Genomic DNA, 16,398 nt, shown 5'->3' with positions numbered 1-16,398 from the left:
TGAGTTTTACTAGAGTTGCCGATCGATACGGGATACGCGTGTCCGATTACTAAATAATTCATTTCGAGGGAGCGTGTTGCCATCAATTTTCAAAAGTATATGGTATACACCGGCTAATGTTGGGCCGACGCGTCGATCAATCATCCGTAAAACTGTCCATTAAAGGTGTACGAGGAGGATTATTGATTTTACGAGCGTCAAGGTGAATAACAGGAAATTACCGGGTGCGATTTCAACGACTCCGCACAAATGTAGCGAAAATCGTGGTGAACGGCGAGGAAACGATTTTTCCGATCCCCAGCATATACATATATTCACTCCGAAGCGATTTTGCGCGAAATTATAATATGATCGACGGAACTTCCGAGCCAAGCCACGATGTATAATGACCCATTAACGCGAACAATGAAAATTTCGGCATTGTTTTACATGTCTATGCATGGATAATAACGGAGGCACAATCCTCTCGGATGATTAAACGCGTAAATTGGAAAGTAAGTGTATATGTACGGGGGGATGAGAGCAAAAAGCGCCCTCCCTCGCCCACGAGAGACAGCGTATATACTTTGGCCCAATGTCAATCCGGACGATTAGTCGGGCCTGGGGTGATTGGAAAAACGTACGCATCCCATGTGTTCGCAAATTTATCGATATGATCGAACTCCCGCGCGCGTCAGTTGTTCCCTGCACCCGGACAAGTTGATGGATTATTCAACGACGGACGTGGGCTTTAATTATTCGTTTTTCATTACGTGTGGGGCTGTGTATAAGCTCACAGAGCTCTGGGTGCACGTGATGGGAGACAGCTCGCGGAGCACGTGTCAATTAACGACGCGAGTCCTCTGGTGACGCTCCGCTCGTTTTTATCGTTAATTTTTTTTTTTTTTTTTTTTTTCTTTTTTCTTTTTCTTTTAACTGAAAAACCAACGACGGGATTATTTATGTTTGCCATTGGTAAGAGACTGATTAAAGCAGACGTGCCGCGAGTCTATGGTATTACACGCTTCGAAAAATATATATCATACATTCGTAAAAGGGACCCATTGGAGATAGTCGCGCGGGTTTTACGTAACATTCGATGTATCGTATGCACGAAAAATCCATAAACGTAACGTATACAGACGAGGATCTCCGTGATGGGGCGATGCACGTGGAAAAATGTTTGAAACGAGAATATCAATAAGGTCTGATGAGGCGAGCCGGTGCAGGGAACACAATATAATAGCCGGCATGATAATATCCACCTGCAGCAGAGAAAGAAGCAACCATGTAACGTGTAGGACGATCGTGCCGATCCTCGACCGCGACTCGGGAGCGTTAATTGCCGGGAGAATGTTCACATTATGTATCTATGTATATTATATATATATACACATGACACGGGTTAAAAAGCTGTATTGGCTCGTTGTGTGCAGCGATGGTGTCTCTCGGGCCTGCAGAGAGCGCAGGGTAAGGGGGGGGGGGGGGGGGAAAGACGGCGGAGTTCTTTCTCTCGAAAAGTTTTCTCGCGGTGAAAGTCTCCGCGGCTGGCTGGTATGTGCGGGACACCCCGGCAAGCCGGTCCATACTTATTGGTTATACCGCTGCACAAGCTATATATATTTATATGTATATAGGTATTGTATGTATATGTATACGTGATGTGAGTTGTGGCCTTTTTTTTCTCTCTCCCTCTCGTATATATACTCGGCGTGTACAAGTATACCGATTATGCGTTAATCGAAAGTAGGAAATACGCAGGTTCGTGGGTATATTACAGGTGCTGTAGCGTGCACGTAGGCTTTTCTTTTTTTTTCCAAGCTATTCGAGCGCGACGTTTTTAAGGAAGTGTTTTGGAAAATCTCATCTTTTGTTCATGTGGGATAATTTAATGGCGGGATCTTACGATGAAAACATCTGACTTTTTAAAAAGGGGCCATTTACAATTTTTTTTTATTAAAACACCCCTCTCTCTCTCTGTCTCTTTCAAAAATGGTCTTATATAGCATATGATTGAATTGAATTTTATACGTCCCTGTGTAATATGTGCCTTTGAAGTTACTCGACATCCGAAGTACAATAGTAGCAGTCACGTTGAAAAATTGGTAAAAAATAAATAAAATACCGTCTTAGGTAGAAACACAAACATTTATAATCTTTTTTACTGTACTTGATGAGAAAACTTTCTAGCCACTGTATACAGTAATATGCTGTTGTGCAAAGTGTTTCGACTATTATCTCACAAAAGGATTGCAGAGCCCCCTGCAACGAAGAGCATCACGTAAATCTGCGTATGGCGGCAACTATACAAAATAATTTTTTTTCATACTTCAGTGATTCAGAAGCACTTTTACCCTTTTTCTCTTCCCACGTCAAACTCGGAATAACACGTATCCTCGTTATGCTTTACATTATACAACTTGGTATAAGTGTAGTTGAAAAAAAAAAAAATAATAATAATAAAATAAAAAGAAAAAAAAATATTCCGCGCCAACCCGAAAAACACATTCCTCCGCAACGAGCCTCTTGGCGGATTATGCAATGGCTAGCGAGAGAAAAATCGTAATTTAAAATTGACTCGGACAAATGAGTTTCCAAGTAATTTTATAACGACCGCAAGCGGAGTACGATCGACTTGGCCGCTGCTTACGTAAAAATTCGGGAAGGGGGACGATCCACTATGGGTTTTTCGACAAATTCGCGTTGGCAGCGACGGCAATGGGAGACAGGAAATGGGCGCTCGTGAAATTTTTTCTACATACACTTCAAAACACAAAATTATCCACGTTACTGCGCGCTTGGTATCGTGCATGGATGATGGAGAAACCTCACGTGGGTACAGGAAGAATGAAAAAAGGCACCAAAAACCATCGACCAAAACACGTAAAATGATCGAGAGAGAGAGAGAGAGAGGTAACGGTAAACGCAAAGTAGCCACACAAATATCGGACACGGATGTTGTTAAAGACCAATATAATATGTGAAAACTGATACGAGGAAACGAGAAAACTACCAAGGCAGACTATACGTATATCGATGGTAAGAGTTATAGAAGACATTCAAAGCACTGCATAGTAAATTCTACGCATGTAAACAAAAAAATCGATAAAAATTAAGAATACAAAAAACAGCTCGATGTTCTAAGATGGATGATGAGTCAGATTTATTTTTCCCCAACTTTATATGACAAGAAGAAATACGAATATCTTGCTTCGTACCATTTCTCTTCTTACTGTGGATTTCCCGGGTAAACTCAAAGCACAGCGACAACGGAACTCCATGTACAGTATCTCACACTCCATAGGCCATTTGGTATACGTGATTATTCCCAACGATACATAATCGCGTCTCCTCTCGCTGCATATATCAACTCACGCACACTCGTCACACCAAAGTCTCTCACACGCATTCATTTGTGGCAACTTTCTCTCAATTGCGGCTCACGTTAGATCCCTTACATTATGTACACGCGCTATAACAGCCAGAATATACATATGGTACTTGCGTTTACGCATATTACGTGTATACGTTACATCCAGCTTATCTATCGAGAAAAGTTAAGTTGAACCGTTGGAAGTTGTACAAGGAGTGTCAAAATTATGATACAAGTCACTTTGCGCTCCAACGAGCCAAGCGGAGTGAAATGTTTTCGCTCGGAAGTTTTGCGCCGCGCGGTATACGTGTCTTCCCGAGTACGAGTACGCGCGGCTCGTGTTTAAAAAAAAAAAACACGCCGTAAGACTAAACTCCTGTCGCGCGGCCAAGTTTTTCAAACAAGAGGATATACTGTTCCTGCGGGGAAGCCATTGTCCGCGCGAGCGGAAATTGAAACCACTTTCCGGTGCCGAGACAACGACGAGGGTTGAATGTTGAAAAAAAAAAAAAGAGAAAAGAATAGCCAGCTTCTAGTGGAGTCTGCTCGAGAGAGATGAATCATATTATACCTTCGCGTTGTATTTTATTCCCTTCCACGTCACGGAGACGAAGCCGTGAAAATCATATACGCGTCTAATGGTGAAAATAAAGTTATCCGCTCGAGCAAACAGGGAATTACGCTAACAACTTTCACATCGTAGCATACAGTCCCAAACACCGCACATTTTTTTTCTCTCCCTCGCGCGCCATTTCGATTTTGCGCGTATTACGTAAAACTTACGTCCCATATACTGGCGAGAAAAGAAAAAAAAATATATATATATGCCGTGCGCACAAGCGCAATAATTGCACGTACAATCTTCATCTGCGCTCATATACGTGTCGTATGAGTACGCGCAAAAAGTGTGTGGAAGGTGAATCTTGTGCCGACCGGAGGAAAGGGAAAAAAAAAGAACTCGAGTTTCGCGCTCCCCTCGATCGTGCCGGATAGATAAGCTCGCGGAGCGCATCATCATCTCTGTCATAACTAACTTGGCCGACGTACAGTGCAGTTTTTTTTTTTCTTCTTCTTTGCCAACTATATTATAATGTTGTATCCTCGGTAACGCGATTACGCCGGTAGCGATGACGGTGCGTTGCAGTTTGATAATATTTCGAAGCGCGCGATGTATATATACGAGGTCGCGGCTAATAACACGACGATCGAAGAGAAATAAATATTTGATCTGCCGAAGGAGAAAGATATAATCCAGTCTTAGCGACCTCCTTGGAAAAACTCGCCGGGTGAGTCGTGCGGAGGTAAAAAACGAGGGCCGATTGACCGTATTTTTTTTTTTTTTTTTTTTTTTGCTCCGCGCGCGATATCTAGGATGCGCTAATGCGAGACCGCGCGCGTGCGACCTTCGGAAGGAGATTTTTTTTTCCTCTCCTTCTTCCTCGCATCCGTTTGCGCCCAATCGCGCTGTGCCGTTATTACTAACGATTGCGAGGAATTCACGCGCGCAAATTATACATGTACAGTTTTGAAATTGGTAAATAAACAGCTGTGGTCTTAATAGCTATACGGTGTGATTGCAGTACAAGAATATATTATATAGCGTATGGGTGTACGAACCTCTGGGCATGCCGCAGGGCCCGGGTGTCCTGGCGTTGTCCAGGAAATCGAGGTCGTACTGGCGCGCCTTGGGGAAGGTCAGCGCCACGTGTCCGAAGACATCCCTCGCCAGGAGCAGCAGCACCACCAGACTCAAGCTTCTCGAGTGCATCGTTGGTCCTTTGCTGAGCCCCTACGCGCCGGCCGGCCTTCTCCTCGCCAATGGTCCTCGGTCAGCTTGCCTCATGGGGCACAAAATATCGGACGGCTCTACGGCTGCTGGTGGCTGTTGGACTTTCGCCACTCCGATCTGCGACAAACATTAAGTACTCCGTTATACCGTTGTTTTACAGCTTTTCAAACGCGAGGTGTTTCAATACGCGTCTAATTGTTTTCGGACTTTACTGGTATTGCCGACTCCTCATTGTGACGCAACTGAGCGTTTGAATATATAGCTCGAGCTGCGCTACAATTACAACGGTCATAATATTTACGTTTCCTACTGTTGCGCGGACGATTCCGGGGCTATACGGTTGACGAGGTGATTGGAAAGAACATTTTTTTTTTTTTTTTTTTTTTTTTTTTGCGCTCTTTTTCAAACCAGTGTTGAGCAACGGATCTTGCAACAACTAAGGCCTAATTGGTTAATTTATTTCTCATAATTTAAAGATTATTCCGAACTCGGTTGCTTCGCGAGTATACGAGAGTTCTTGGCGTTTCTAAACCTTACGTTTTATCTTTTTTTTTTTTTTTTATTTCAAACCATTTACCTAGTACATGTCCATATGTAATAAAAGCTAATTGATCTTTCAGCTGGGTGGGAAATAAATCTTTTGAAAAAAAATCAGCTTAATTTGGACCGAAGCCTTGATCACTCGAGGCCTACTGCAACTAGGCGTATCTTCCCAAAGATAAGTGCCGGGACTTGCACGCACCTCCAAGGACGAGCGGAGAGGAAGATACGTGTAATGAAACAGGAAGCAGCACTGGTGTGTAGCGGTACAGCGAATCCCCCCCCCCACTCGAGAGGGAGAACAACCTGCGTCTCGTCGCCGATGCTCGCGAGAATAATCTTTCTTTTTTTTTTTTTTTTTCCTTCTCCTCGGCGCTTTCTTTTTCGCGACGGACCGCAAAGAGTGGCCGGCTCATTATAAACACTCGCACGCCGAGAGAGCTGTTTTACAGTTTTGAAACTCGCGTCTCGCGCGCCGCCACTTGGCTTCGATAAGGATTTACATTTCGTTTTTTTTTTCTTTTCTACCTCTCCCCTCTACTCGCGTCTCTGGCTCATTAAGCGTGTAGTATGAAATTTTGCGCAACGGTACACTCGAAGGGACACGCGTGTGCGATTTTTTCGAGCGCGAATCAATAAACAAATTAACGAGACTCGAGTGGCGCGTCGTACTTCGTGGTGGTTTTTTTTTTTTTTTTTTTTTCTTCCGCGCATTTTTTCGTCGATCGAGAGGAATAAACAGCCATACGGGAAGTAAGTACTATACGCGACTTATAATGTAGAAAGCCGATGGAGTTTGGCGTGGCTTACATATAATATGTACCTGCAATTTTCAACACTACGTAATATACACTCGGCGTTTCGCAACGTATTTTTGAATTCCCGCGGCCGCTGAATCTGCATATTTTACGTAAGGTGTATTATATACTCCCGATTTTAAAACAAAGCTACACAAACAAATGAAGCACGTTGAGCTTTTGCGTAACGCGCGCGCGTCCTGCATCGAATGACGAACCAAAGTCGAGTTGAAACTTTTTTTTTTTTTTTTCAGCTCTCATAATACACCTGTAGGTGCTTGAAACGAAATCTCCAAAGACATCGGAATGCGGGAGCCAACGTCCTATCGGTTTCTCGATCCCGAAACACAAGGAGGCATCCAGTAGAAGTGACAGCCACGAGGAGGTCCTCGCAAGCTCAAGGTAAGTATTATACTTATTCACCTTTTGTGACGCGTGGTTCGACGCAACAAACACGCGCGAGCACCGATCCAGCGAGTATTACCTATACATAAGAAAGGCTGCCGCGAGGCAATGCCAAAAGGAATGCGCGCCGGTCGCGTATGTGGAAGGAGATATTGTATATACCCGCGCGAGTATAATAGGCAATAGAGAAAAGAAGGAGGGAAACACTTTCCTGTGCAGTATCGGTATACAGGTTTATTTATACCGGTACGTGGTCCACGATAATACTTGTGAGCCAGAGGTGAGCCGTAGGGAGATATCTATACCCGTACTGCAGGCTCGGCCGCAGATGCCAAGGATGCCAAAGAGCCCAAGGCCGCAAATTCCTATTGGACGTATGTATACATATATATCGTATGTACAGGTATAGGTGTGCGTGCGCGCGTATACGTGTATATAATTTTGTTTTCTCTCTCTCTCTCTCTCGACTATCCTCGAGGAGGGAAGCGCCAAGAGTCATGCACCCACGGGTCTCCTCTCGAACTCGCGCTCTTCTCGCAGTACGTAGATATACATATCTATTTGCGACGCTTATATATATATATATATACCGATCGGAGGAATCGGAGACTGCACGTATAGCCTGTGGTTTTGCGAATCGGCTTTCCAACTCGATAATGGATGAGGTCGTGGGGGGGGGGGGAAATCAGTTCACGGACGGACATCTGTAATCTGCCGATCTTTTATTCATGGCCCTCTCTGCAGGCAGGCGTACGTATTGATTGGAAATCAAAGCTTCGAGTTGAATTTGCGCAACGTGTAAGCGATGACCAAAAGAATCGGGGGACAATAATTAACGCCGCGTCGGTGACATTCTTCATCGTTGGCACTTGCGAAACTTTCGAAGCGTTAAAAGGTATGTATATAAATATGTACGCGCTAAATCGGCTAAGAAGTACTATAGTTGTGTATTTTAATACCTGCGAGTATCGATTTCTCACTCGCGGATAGGGAAAAAGCCAAGGAAGCGTTTCCTTGGTAAAATTCGCGTGCGTGTCTTCATCCACGTGGGAAAAAACGCGAAAACCTTCTCACCTGAGACGTTCAATTAACGCGCGTTGCTACGTTTATCGTGTAGGTATATATACCGGAGCAGAGGAGCCGCGTACGAGTCTCATTATTAGCGTTTTCTAGCGCTTCGGGATGGCTGATGCTTTATTATCATAGGAATCGCGGGGCGTGTGTTGCGCAACGACACGTACAGGTACATCCTTTCATCGAGAGAGGGGCTAAGAAGAGCCGTGGGCTCATCTCCATACGGTACTTATACATACGTACAGGTACATTTATTAGACGTTCTCTTTCTCCGCGCGACTCCCACCCCAACCGCGTCAGATAAAACTTTACGAACAACCATACCTCTACCGACGATCGGTTGGCACTCGCATCCACGGCAATAAATAACACCCGCGACTTTGGCACTTTTATCATAAAAATCCTTTTCCCCCTCCCCCAATGAGTATACTACTTACGAGTGCTCGGATGCACACGCGGAAGAACCGTACAGCTATATATGCACACGAGTTTCAATGATACTACATGTGGTACATGTACGTTATACACGCGCGTTATAAAACCGAGAGCGAAAGCGAAAACTGCACGAGGGGCGCACCGCGCGCTCTCGATACTCGCACATAACATGTATGTGTAAACGAGAGGATGGTTATATTTACCTTTGCTCGGTTAAACACTTGGTGTTGGTATACGAAATGAGAGGAGGAGGCAGAGCAGCGAGTGATCCCGGCTGCAGCAGTGGTATACCTGGTTGGTTCACCAACGGGGCGTCATTTGAAGCAATGAAACAGAATTAACCGCACCAACAAACCAAATCACTGATCGATTGTATATAACGTTGTAATTGTTGATTTTTTTGTTTTTTTTTTTTGCAATACCCGGGCTCGCAAAGTTCAAGGGGCAGCCATTTTGGTAGCAGCTGGTGCGCGTGAAATATTCCGCGAGCGCGGGACCCTCTAATGGTCTAGTATATCATGTACGAACGACACTGACACATGCACTGTTCCCTTCGAGACGTGGGTATATACGTACATGTATATGAATACACGTAAGCTGGTATACCGATCGTTTATGTAGGGTACACTGTGCGAAAATGATGTGTGTGGCCGAGGGAGATCGGCAAAGGGAAATCGTGCGCTGGACGTGAGCGCGAAACGAAGATCGGCCGAGGACTGAGCCGCCACGGAAACACGGGCGAATGTCTTGGAACGGGCTCCTTCTCTCCTCCTGACTTGCCTCGCGATCGGCCGCGCTCGCGGGCTCTCGGGCCTCCTCGGCAGTCAACAACGTCGAGCACCTTTACCTCCGCGCCTCGACGAAAACGAGCCCCCTCCTCCTCCTCTACACCGATGATGGGAAGGCTGACGCTGTTGTATCTGCTCTCGTTGCCCGTACATCTTTCGCGGATTCTTCCGCGTGGCAGGAGCGGAGGAGGATGACTGGACCGACAGGTTGTGCTCGTTTCTTTTTTCGGCCCAAACTCATCTTTGCCTCCTCCTCCTCCTCCTGAGGAAGAAATTCGGAGCGCGAGAGCAGAGCACAACATTCCCCCCCTCTCTCCTCCGATGATGAGCATTGCACTTTGGCGTCCGCGGGTGACTCGGCGGTTTGTCCCTCGTCCTTCCCGGGCGACGATCGTTCCGCTGGTGCGTGGAAATTGATGGGTTTGGATTTTTTCGCTCCGATCCACCACGTGCAATCTGGGCTTGATCAAATACCTTAATGGGTGGGGGGGGGGGGGAGAAAAAAAAGAGGGCAACGATGACGTCGACGACCGAGTTTGAGTCGTGAGGAAGCTGGGCTAGTCTTATTGATTCCGAGCGACCTTCCATTTTTTTTTTTTACTTTAGGTGGTAAAATCGAAGGAAAGTCTCGAAACTCCGAGCGTCCAGCGTCCCCTTGATTAACGACACGTAAAATTCTACTGAAAAGCCAAGGCTACTTTTTATCATTGACTCGTATATTTTCCACACCAATCTCGGACTCCTGGCTATGAGCAGAGATAATCGGTAAGATAAATTTTAATGAAAAGAAAAATAAAAACACTAGTAGTTCCTTCGCCTACGGGCAATGAGACGAATCGGTGCACGCCACACGAGTACAATAATCCAATATCGGTATTTCGCAGTTTAGCAGAGTGAAGTGACCTATACAGTCACGGGTATACACATCGGTACAACAGTTGAGGGTATTATGGCTCCGCTCCGAATCTCTGCACGAAAGACAGATAGCGATCTCTGTATCACACCACCGAGAGCAGCCACACGAGAAGGATCCACTGCGGAATACAACACTCACGTATATACACATGGTCGTGCACGTATACATATGGCACAAGATCGGTAACGAGGTAAGTATCGGTACGTGCGGATCGGACCGGCTATTCGCTCCACTTGCGACTCTCGAATTTCTAACGGAGGGGGGGAAAAAAAAAAACAGTAGCTCCGTGGACATTGATACTTGCACCCATATTAGTATACAAACAGTAAAAAGGCCCGTGAAGTTGATGGCCATGCCCATGTGTATATGTAAAGGGTTGTGAAAGGAGCGCGGGGCATTTTGAATGGGACGCCGATCGATCGCGTGCACCAGCGTATACTTATACCGATATTATACATACACCCGCAGGTTACAGTAGTATGCTCACGTAGACTTGGCGTGCAGGATATAAATGTATATAGGCGCGTGTGTATACAATATGTACATATTAAATATGTTGCACGCGAGCGCAACCTATTATACCCGTAAGGGGGATACGTCGGTGGGCGACGGGGCACACAAGAGAGGAAATAAACGATGGATAAATAATAAGGTATGCTCGGCACGATGCCTCGGAGACTTTGATGCCAGCGCAGGACTCTCTTTCTAACGTCATTTCCAGCAGCGTATTATGGTTAACCACTCGCATCTCAATTACCCGAATACTTGATGAACTTTGGGCGCGGATGTAAGCTGCACGTATATGCGGAGAGGCGCGCCAACTCGCGATCGCGGATCGGGAGGAGAGAGATGAGGTTCGCTCTGCTCTTGTTTCGCTCGGCGAGAAAGGGGGATCAATGTCGTTCTGCGGCCGAATTCTGATCGTCGCGGAAAAAGAGAAAGGAAAGAAGAAGAAGAAAATGGAAGAAGGTGCAGAAGACCCACCGGTGCACGCAGGACGACGTATATGTTTGCAAGTGTGCAGGTGATATGGGCAGCGCACGTACACGTATGTATACAAACACCAATATGATGTATACCGTTGCGCAACGAGGATGTTCGTGTACGATATGTGTAAGTAATGGCACCACATATATATATGTGCTCTGCACCTGCGGTAGGTAGGTTGGCGGATAGTGCGTACGAAGAACCTGTATTCGGTGGAGGCCCGCAGGTGAAATGACTTTCTTCTCTCCCTATCTTCGGGAGAGTGCATGATCGAGAGCGAAACGGACGCGATTCCACGAGTGACTATATGTATATATATGATAACTGCTGCGCGAGAGAAAACTATACTTGAAGAAGAATCTTTAATCGCGATTATTTGTGTCTGATGTACATGTGTACAAGGTAACGAGTGTCGCAGTGTTTTTATAATATATACCCTCCTTTGTGTTCAATCGTGTCATTGTCTATACACATTGATACCCATAGGTGACTTTTTTTTATCGCCGATTCGCGACTCTGTGTACCACCGTTTTTGCTGAAACTGCGCCTCGCGATCGACGACGATACCCATCGATGCATTTTTCATTTTATTTATTTTTTTTTTTTTTTTCGCTACCTACGGCTCTTCTCAATCAGCTCGGAGCCGAGTGATTTTTAATTGGCCGCGCGCTCCTCCGTAGGTTTCAACATTGTAGGTGCGCTCATGAAAGGCTCGTACAGAGTTACCGATCGACGCTGTTTTGCCAATATTACAGAACTCGATTTTATACGTACGGGCATAATCGGCAAAGTCCTCGCACACGTGACGAGGATCATCTTTCGCACCTGGCCTCCCCTACAATTACCCGAAATTAGCTGTACCGCACTCATGTAGGTACGTATATATATATATACGTGCAAGAGTCGCTCTTTTTGATGGCAAGATTGGCCGAGTGTGTTGCATATCGCAATAGCGTATACGAGCGGAAAAAGGAGACGGCAGTACAGCGCGGAGCAAAATATCGTGCGACCCAGAAACGTGGAAACCCAAATTATGGAAGTGTCGGCTCTTTGCAGACAAATGTAGCGAGAGAGAGAGAGAGAGAGAGAGTAAAAAAAGGGAGGAGAATGGGGATATACGTATAATATTACATTATCGGGAGTCATGTGGGCCGGTGCATGCGATTACCCATATTATATACGTATACACGCGGTCTATCGCCCCGTGCTCTCCTCGGCTCTGATAAATCGCTCGTTTTAATTCGGATCGGCTTGCAAAACTACGATTATTTATTGCGAGCGTGACAAAGTTTTTACCCCGGTGAATAAATAACGAATGCGTGTGGACGTACACGTACGATAAGAACCACACCGTCGAGATACCGGTATAATGTTTTGCGCCTCCATAGCTGGAAAATGTACATGATACATTTTGTAATTTGAATAATTGGAATTTCACGAAAACTTGTGTAATTACGTGCCTATACATGTACGTGTCCGAGTATGTATAATGTTAAGAAAGTAAAAAGGAGGAAGGAAGGAAGGAAGGCTTGTGCAATCGATCCTTTTTTTTCTTCAACCTTTACATAAATATGACCATAACGCGCGCTCACTCGTATATGTTATATGTTTTCTCTTTTCACGGCCTAACTCGCAGTATCCCGATGTACGAGTTTTGATCGCGCGAGAGATCTCTTATTCTTTTCTTTTTCTTTTTTTTTTTTTTTTTTTCGTACGTAAAACGTAACTTTCAATGATGACTCTGCAGGTGAATTAACGAACGAATAAATGAAGAAGAAAAAAAAAAACTCCCTGTACATAGCTATACTGGCGAGTTAATAATTACGTTTCGAGCCGAGCACGTGCACGAATGTACACGCAGAAGAAAAAAAAGCTGGTGATACGTATATAGTAAAGCAAGTGTTTGAAATCCATGACGATCGTCGACACGACACCCGAGTCGGGACGTATAGGAAAAAACGAGCAAAAGGGTATTACATTAAATCAAGTCATTACAGAATAGGCGAGGGGGGGGAAAAAAATGTTGCGAGGGCCCAAGGTGTGCGAGACAGAGGCAGGGATGAGATGTATCGTGGGGGTATGCATCGGCGCAGAAAAGAGAGACGTGTGGGTATAATCTGCAGGTTGGCCGGTGATGCTCATCTCGCGAGCACGAGGGAGACGAGAAAAAGATCGATGGACGAGAAGGAGGCCGGTGCAGGGTATGTACACACGCGAAGGAGGATGAGGCGCATTCCTGACGGTGCTGCAGCCTCCCGGAGAAAGCCTCGCGCGCGTGTATTTGTATATCCTTAATCAACTCTTCTCAGATGATGTGTACTCTTTTTCCCCCAATATTATCCCTCTCTGCTTTTCTCCGTGAATCCATATATACATAGTTTACGCCGATGTGCACACAATAGAACGTAACGAGTGCAAAGAGGATTTCTTTATTTCCCCCTCTATACTTGTAGCGCATCCAAGTGTCGTTTCGCGTTTTTCTAAAGTCGGCTCCCTATGGACACGGCGGAGCTTCATAAAAACTTCACCTTCGTTACCGATTTTATTCTGGATCAAGCCACGTTAAATTCCAAATAGAAACACTATACTGCCAAAAGCCACGTACACAGACATCATCGTCTCCTGTGGAGGTTTTTTTTTTTTTTTCGTTGAAATCGCAGGATTTTTGGCTCTCGATCGCGGGGATGACGTACATAGGATTACAAAGAGCGCGCCAAGAGAGCCGATATAAATCGGCGAGAGATCGGCATGCAGCGAGCAGCCAAGTGAATTCTCGCTCCCCGGCGCGCCAAGTTTGCCTGTACGTTATAGGTATATACATGAATGTATGCGCTGCAGCCTCGAGAGATTTATATATAAGAGCGCGATGGAATAGGTATATTCTGCATGGCGTTGAAGTCATTAGAGGACTCCCTTTCCCTTCACCACCTCTTTTATATATGTATATGTGTGTGATACGCGTGCTCTGGAAAGAAAAGGAAGGAATTCGGGCAGTCTCCCTCCCTCTAGCCAACTTTTATCGCGGCATGACTGAGAATTTGTTGCTTTTTTTTGCGGTACGACGTGTTAGAAAACCGGTATGTGTATTGCCGATTTTCACCAGATTCTCGATGTATATATATGGGCAAAGGGACTACTGAATCACGAAAAATTGAGATGTTTGGGTAATTATAATGTAGATGAAATTGGAGAGATTAGGCTTACGTCACTCGTGTCAGGGAGACCACCTGCGTTCTCGCTCTATATACCTATACGTAATGAGCGGTGCGTGTTTAGTCCAGGGACGCGTAAAAGTCGCTCCACTCTTTTTTTTTTTTTTTTTTTTTTTTTTTCTCATCGGTTTAATGACTCCGCTGTCCCGTATATAAAATGCGCTCGATACATGCATACATCCCCGAGTAAAAATTAGGCTCGCGGCTGCACTCGTGACTCATACAGCTGTATCACACAGGCACGGGCGTGTGTGGTTTGCGCGATCAATCACGCGGGAATTGAATTCGAAGGATATTACGGGCGATCGAAAATATATACACATATGTGTGGGCATAAATATTTATAATTTTCTCGGGCCAAAACGTCACGTTCGATTAAAATTGCACTCATAACTCGGGATAGAAAACGCATTTTATGCACACGCGTGTGGCAACAACAAACGCGATTAAAGCAGACACGGCCTTTTACGTATACATTGAAATTGTAAGAGTAGAGCGTATAATATTTTCAAAACGATCGAGATCATAATATATATTCTTACCTATAACCTTTGGGGTATATACATGATCGTTTTATATCTCGGGAGTTACTGAATCATGTAAAGCACCCACTCGTTCCGAAACTCTTCACCACCGGTCGTATAAAAAATGCAACTTTTTTTTTTTTTTTTTTTCGCAAACCCACTCACAGTGCAAAGAAACAAATAAAAGAAAGGGCCCTCAAGAGCGCAACAACGGCATACCCGTGCAGGTACCTATCCATGTATCCCCGATGTGGAGCACGGGTCGTATTTTTTTTGTACTCCCCGCAGGATTTTTCCGGCCATTCCCATGCAAGCGCCCCCCTAAAATTCTCACGGTCTCGCGTGAAAGGCTCGCGGGAGAGCCGCGGCGAGCTTTCAGAGAGCCATTAGCACACCCGAGGAGCGCGTTCGATTTATCATTTCATGTTTGGAGCCCGAAACGAAATTCTCGTGCTTCCTTCCTTCCTTCCTACGCCGAATATATGTATATTGCAAACCAAACGAGGAGAGCTTAGGTATGTACTTGCCATCGATCGTCGCGAAGGAGTGTCGACAAACAAGTGGCACAGAGTATAGGTTGACTCTCCGGGTGCGCTGAGTAGGCGCATAGTTGCAATTCGCGCGCCAAAGAGGAGTAGGCATCGCAGGGTTTGCGCAATTGGCCTCGTTTGCCGCGCCAAAGGAGCTGAGATGTTGTGTGCGCACCGCACAACGGCACCCACTTGCACACAGGTGTATACATATATTTATATACACCGACCGGCGACTCGAATGAAGCTGTCTAGGTCTGGATGGGAGAGGCGTACAGCTGCGACGTGCGTGTATCACATATACACCCATGATGGATATTGCAGTTTCGTCAGTCTTACAAAGTGAGACTACTGCGAGCGAGCCCATATGTATATATATAAGGCATGTACTTGGTAGAGAGTGCCGCACTTGTGTAAGGATTTTCGCCTTTTGTTTCCTCTGCGAGTAGACTCTGTAGACACATCAAGTGGAGTATAGGTACATACAGACGATGCCACATTAAATTCACTCCACATCGCATCAAAGCAGGTATACACCTATCTATATATATACATATGTGTAATTATGCACACGAGAGAAGGTGCGAAGCTAAAGAGTTGTTCTACTATCTTGGCTAATTTCGCGTGTTTCTCGGTTTCTGTATATGTATATACCCGCAGTGTATAACGTGCACCATACGTGTGTGTTCATTGGTCTCTTTTTTTTTTTTTTTTCTTTTCTTTTACACAGGCGCAATCCGTGGCCGTGTCGACATTCCATAGGCCTCGCTTCGGTATGTGGTCTGGTTTTTCGATGTATCTCTCGCGTCCCGCTCTCACGTGCGGGCTTACGCAATTCCGTATATATATATAATACCTGTATGTTATACCCACCTCGATACACGTACACGTTGAAAAAGCAGAGTCGTTGATTGTACCGGGGGTGTGCGTTTGCGCTAAGCTGCCCGTTTAACAGAACTGTATGTAATGTGCGTGATGCATTGCAATATTATATCCCTATACGCGCCTGTTTCCGCGTTTCGTCGAGCCGACGAGTGAATATGACGTGC

General features: G+C 45.4%; 1 protein-coding gene across 1 annotated transcript in view; it reads right to left on the bottom strand.

The window, feature by feature from the left end:
* The window catches only part of nahoda (DOMON-like domain-containing protein nahoda), a 30,009-nt gene extending 21,258 nt beyond the window's left edge, over positions 1-8,751 (bottom strand). The window contains exons 1-2 of the mRNA XM_023391138.2: positions 8,596-8,751; positions 4,970-5,258 (exon numbers count right to left, since the gene is read on the bottom strand). Coding sequence (XP_023246906.2) covers positions 4,970-5,120 — 151 coding nt within the window. The 5' untranslated portion in view covers positions 5,121-5,258; positions 8,596-8,751. The remainder of the gene's footprint in view (positions 1-4,969; positions 5,259-8,595) is intronic.
* Between the last annotated feature and the right edge of the window lie 7,647 nt (positions 8,752-16,398).

This window comes from Copidosoma floridanum, unplaced genomic scaffold, assembly GCF_036245765.1.
Source record: "Copidosoma floridanum isolate Cflo_tuat_1 unplaced genomic scaffold, Cflo_Japanese_pri ptg000007l, whole genome shotgun sequence".
Lineage (NCBI taxonomy): Eukaryota > Metazoa > Arthropoda > Insecta > Hymenoptera > Encyrtidae > Copidosoma > Copidosoma floridanum.
Note: the sequence above shows the minus strand (reverse complement) of the source record. Positions and strands in the feature narration are given on the sequence as shown.